At 45.1% G+C, this 5,600-nt stretch overlaps 1 protein-coding gene across 1 annotated transcript; it reads left to right on the top strand.

Annotated features, from left to right (window-relative positions):
- The first annotated feature begins 4,674 nt into the window (after nucleotides 1–4,674).
- Nucleotides 4,675–5,091, top strand: H2AL3 (H2A.L variant histone 3). Its single transcript, XM_069540348.1, has one exon. It carries the CDS (start codon nucleotides 4,675–4,677, stop codon nucleotides 5,089–5,091), a length of 417 nt encoding a protein of 138 aa, XP_069396449.1.
- The last annotated feature ends 509 nt before the right edge of the window (nucleotides 5,092–5,600 follow it).

The following is a 5,600-nucleotide window of genomic DNA, read 5'->3' as shown; positions in this document are numbered from 1 at the left end:
AGGGAGCATCCATCCTAGGGTTGGACACAGTCAGAGGTACTTGGGTACAGCCAACCTAGGAAGGACCTGGCAGAAAGTGCATGGATGGAACGCAGGCATGTAAAAGAGGACCTAGCAGGAACTACATGTTATAAAGCGTTCAACCAGCCTGGAGAAAAACCAGGCAGGAAGAGCTTGGGCAGAAGCAGCAGACAGCAGAGGGGAGGACATTGTAAGAAATGCATGAGTGAAGAAAGCATCCAGTCTAGAATGAGACTCGCTCACCCTAGGTGAGGACTCAGCAGGAGGCTCATGGGTGAGGGGTATCATCAGATTGGTGGAGGACACAGCAGAAGGTATAGGGTTTTAGTGACTTCCTAACCTGGGGAGGAATAGGAAGAGATGCATGAATGGACAAAGGTGAACCCATCCTAAGGCAGAGTCCGGCAGGAGGTGTATGGGTGGAGGGACTGCCTAGCTGAGAGGAGGATATGGCCGGGTGTGTATGGTTGAGGATGCACAGCACGTGTTGTGTGGCGCAGGGTGGAGCCAGCCTAGGCTCAGGCCATCAGGAAGTACATAGTGGGAGAGAAGAATGAAGCCTAGGCAAGGACTAAGCAGGAGATCCATGAAAAGAGGACTCATTTAGGTTAAGGGAAGACTTGATAGAAAGTGTATCAGTGGGTGGTTATGCTAGCCCAAGGGAGGACGTGGCAAGTGCTTCATAGTTGGAGAGTGCAGTCAGCCTAGGAGAGGAAATGGCAGGAGCTGCATGGGTAAAGGAAGCATCCATTCAAGGAGGACTCAGCAGGAGTTGCGTAAGGATTGGAATTTCCCCCTAGAGGATAAACTGACAGATAAACTGACAATCTATGCAGCCAAAGAGGTTGCATCTAGCCTGAGGGAGAAGTAAAGGAGGGGCATCAGTGCAGAAAGCAGCCATTGTAAGGGAGGACCCAGCAGAAAGTGCATGAGTGTTGGTTTCAGCTAGCCTAGAGGAAGATTCAGAAGGAGATGCAAAGGTGGAGGTTTCAGCCAGTCTAGAGGAGGAATAGGCTGGAAGTGCATGAATGGAGGCAGTATTCTGTTTAGGGGAAGACTGACCAGGAGGTACATGGATGGAGGGTGTAGTCAACCTTGGGCCATACTTGTTAGGTGATGCGTGGGTGGAGGTTACAGCCAGCCCAGGGTAGGACTCAGCAGGAGAAGTATGGGAGAGTGAGCATTCACTTAGGAGACAACTCAGCTGGAGGTGTGTGGCTGGAAGGTGCAGCTAGGGGAGGGCTCGGTTCTAAGTTCATCATGGTGGGACAGCCAGTCTAAGGAGGATCCAGCAGGTACCCCACGAGTTAAGAGAGCAACTAGGTGTGAAGAGGCTAAGTGCAGAGGATGGGGATGCTTCAGCCTAGAGCAGGACATTGAAGGAAGTGGAAGGTGGAGTGTGCATCTGTCCTAGGTGAAGATATGGCAAGAAGTGCAGGTGTGGAAGGTGCAGCCAGCCTAAGGGAGGGCACGGCAAGAGGTGCATGAGAGTACAGTCCATCAGCCTAGGGAGGAATCTACCAGGAGGGCCAAGAGTGGAAGGAGTATCCCACCTAAGGCAGAATTGAGCAGGAAGTACATGGATAGAGGGGAAGCCGGCCTTGAGGAGTCACCAGTAGGCACCCAGGTAAACACAAATGGTTGTATCAAGGCTATCTTTTGATAAAAGGGACAATACAGTATTTGATAAACTCAGTATTTAAATAAACACAAATCCTTAACACTTACAGTATTGTAGGGTATTTGTTTATCTTAAGAGGTAAGTGAGCCTGTAGATTAGAAACAGAATGTGTAATGTCATTTTGGTGCGATGTAGAATCTCTTTTTGAACATATTACCATAAAAGATGAAGAGCGAACTTTTTAACAACGTCTTATTAAGAGCAGAACAATACTACAAGGACTTTACTATTTTCAGAGAGGACATTAAATTTTAGGTTTGTATCACTGTAGTATTTCATTCTAAAGGAACCACAAACTCTCTTTTATAATTTTATGAATGAACCCATCAAACCTGAGCCAGATTTGGCAAACTTTTAACACAGATTTGTGTTCCTTTTCATATTGTCTTGAACTTTCTGCAAGCTGCAAAACCTTATTACTGTGGAAATAAAAGGTGGCTTGAATGATGGTTCAATTTGGTTAAAAATGAATTTATATCTTCATAATGTTAAATAGTAACGAAAAGTAATGCTGCTTTATTTGATCAGTAAACCTGTGTAAGTTAAGGAAAAACATTCCCAAGTACAAAAAAAGTGTGTTTGTGTTATACTTGACACTGGTAAATGAGAGAGAACATATTCCTTTACATTAAACACTAAAGATGAAACTAATCCTTTTCACCAAATATTTAAATTATATGAATTTAAATTCTTAAAATGAATCTGAGTTGTTTTATGGAAGAATCTTTTTTTTTTTTTTTGGTGGTACGCGGGCCTCTCACTGTTGTGGCCTCTCCCGTTGCGGAGCACAGGCTCCGGACGCGCAGGCTGAGTGGCCATGGCTCACAGGCGTAGCCGCTCCGCAGCATGTGGGATCTTCCCGGACCGGGGCACGAACCCGTGTCCCCTGCATCGGCAGGCGGACTCTCAACCACTGCGCCACCAGGGAAGCCCTGGAAGAATCTTTTTATACTCCATTTTTATAATGGAGTATATTTAAAGGGTCAGAAATTCAGTTTCCTTATTTTCAGGAAATTTTAGGAATACTCAATTTATGTAAGCAATTGTTTATCTAGATATGCCAGTCAGAACAGAGGCGCCTTTAATTTCCGATAATTTATAATCTACTATATTAATACTGTGTAGGAAAACTTTACGTACACAATCAGAGGTGAAGGCATTTCTGAATTACAGGCACATAGACATACAAGCACGGAGAAGTAGAGCTTATAGCTTCAATTCTACAATTTCAGGAACAGGTCAAGTATAAACACAGAAACAGTGAACCTCCCTGGTACAGATATCAAATAGCTCTTCTCCTCCCAGAGGGTATGAAATTCTTCACTGATGTGAGCTCAAAAATAGACAGAAAGACTGATGAACCAGATTCTGTGTTGTCTCTCACCCCATGGGAACTAGATCTGTACAAACCAGCAATCTAGAGAGATCTTCAAATGGCAAATCATAAATACAAATTCTCACCACATGACCAAGCAATTGCACTTTTAGGTTATATGTACAAGAAAATTGAAGCCATATGTTAACACAAAAACTTGTACATAAATGTTTATAGCGGCATTATTTTTAATAGCCCAAAAGTAGAAAAAACCAAAATGTCTATGAACTGATGAAGAGATAAAGAAAATGTGATATATACATAAAATGGACTGTTTTTCAGCCTTAAAAATGAATTGAAGTACTGATACATGCTATAATGTGGATGAACCTTGAAAACATGCTAAGTGAAAGAAACCAGATACAAGATGCCCCTTATTGTATGAGTCCATTTATGTAAAATATCTAGAATAGGTAAACCCATGGAGACAGAAAGTAGATTGTCGGAGGCTGGTGGGGAGAGAGGAATAAGGCCTTACAGCTTAAAGGGTATGGAGTTTCTTTTGGGGGTGCTGAAACTATTCTGGAATTTGAACTGATACTCTCACAACATTGTGAATATATTTTTTAAAAAACGCTGAATTATACACTTACAATGGCTGAAATGGTGAATTTTGTTTATGTGGACTTTACCTTAATAAAAAAAGAAAAAGAAAACTGAAAACCCAATTACCAACCATGGCTATCAATAGCAGGAAATAGCTTATTGGCTGTAAATGAGCCAAAAACACAACAGAAACATTAAATCAGTAGAGAAGAAAACAAAAAATTATAAAAAGAGTCAACGATGTGTTACTGATGCATTGAATTCACATTGGAGAGCCAGGAAAACACATGCCTGGGCCTTAAATGTTCATGTGGGTTACTTCTCTGTCATTGTAGTTACCTGGCTCTGATAGGTGAAATAATTGGACATATGGGTGTGTCTTCCAGAACACTTAAAGGTAATTATCAAGCAAGTATAAAATCATACCACTTACCCAGATAGGAACACATATTAAAACATTTTATTTATCACGTAAGGAACTTGGCAGATATTATAACTAGTTGACAAGAGAAACCAAAGAACAGAAACAGGAATATTGACCAGGAATAGTAAGATGAATATGTAAACAGGGGCAAAATTGGTTTGATCATCGTATGAAGGGGACAATTGAGCCTCCACTGGAGGTTGTGGGTATCTATCAGCGACCTACAACTTACAAAAGGATGTAAAAGGGCTCAAAGATAGTGTGAGGCTAGAATCAAATAACAGGGAGTTGTGTCCTATAGACAAGGAGCAGTTTTCCATTGAAACACATTTTTAGGTAGAATGCTGAAGTCTAGTACTGATACAAAGTTAAGAGTTCCCTGAAAAAGAGAGTCCTTTCAGCAGAGAGACCAGATTCCTATCACAGACATTTCTAGGCCAGTCCTGATCAGGGCCCAGTGGACACCGATGACTCACAAAGTCTGAGCTGTCACAAAGGTAGCACCCTGACCAATAAAAGGCTGGAGTGCAGGGATACGGCAGGCAGAAAGACACACTGGCCTCTCGAGAGACCCAGGCCAGCAGGACAATCAAGGTGGACTGATCAGGGCAGAACCCAGCCAACATCATGTCACAGAAAAGAAGCTTCTGGTTCTATCATTGTCAAAAGAAACGCTACCTCTTCCACTCCAGAAGAGCCGAGCTGCAGTTCCCCGTGAGCCGCATGAAGCTTCTCCTGCAAGAGGCTTGCTACGCCCAGTGCCTGAGCTCGTCCACTGCTGTGTTCCAGACCAGCAACCTCGAGTATGTGACGGTCAACACCGTGGAGCAGGGAGGCCCTCAACAACCACAATATGCGCATCACCCCGAGCACGTGCAGAGGGCACTGGACAACAACAAGCGCCTCAGCTGCCTCTTCGAGCCCAGCACCTTCTGTCCACTGCTGAGCTGCCCCTGCCCAAGGAGAAGTAGTGATGCCCTGGCCCCAGAGCCCGGCCGGACCTCATCAGCAGCCTCTTCTCGCCCCCAAACTGCCCACGGATGAGGGAGGCCTTCTGCCCTCAGCACTGCTATTAAAGTGTTTCAACGCATGGCTGTGCTTCTGACTCCTGTCGTTTTTGTCATTTGTAGGTGAGGTGTCCGTGGGACATCCAGGAGGGGCCGTCTCATGGGGGGGGGTTGGAGGGGTGGAGGGTGTGGTCAGGGTGGGATGCTGCTCCCCTGATTTCGGGGAGCGTATTCCCATGGTGATGGTGTGGGGTCCTGAGGTGAGTAGCTGGCCGAGGTTGTGGGGATAGAGGACTTAGTCCCTCACTGGCTGTGAGAGAGTCCAGGCCTGGGAGGCTGGGAGGTTGGCGGGGGCTCCCCAGCATGTCGAATTCCCAGAATCATGGTGGTAATGGGGGAGGGGCTGAAAACCATGATGGGAGAACCGAAGGCTTTAATCATGATGGGGAACATCTAAAAGTGGGAGGTGATGGCAATCAGGTGGGTGGACAGGGTGGCACAGCAGTTGGCAGTGAACTTAATGGGACACGGCCTTTACGTGGAGAT

Source organism: Delphinus delphis, chromosome X, assembly GCF_949987515.2.
Source record: "Delphinus delphis chromosome X, mDelDel1.2, whole genome shotgun sequence".
NCBI lineage: Eukaryota > Metazoa > Chordata > Mammalia > Artiodactyla > Delphinidae > Delphinus > Delphinus delphis.
The sequence above is the reverse complement of the archived record's forward strand: the minus strand, read 5'-3'. Positions and strand labels throughout refer to the sequence as shown.

What these genes read in the sequence shown, in the direction of transcription:
- H2AL3 (XM_069540348.1), top strand. Translation starts at nt 4,675, where the DNA reads ATGTCACAGAAAAGAAGCTTCTGGTTCTATCATTGTCAAAAGAAACGC.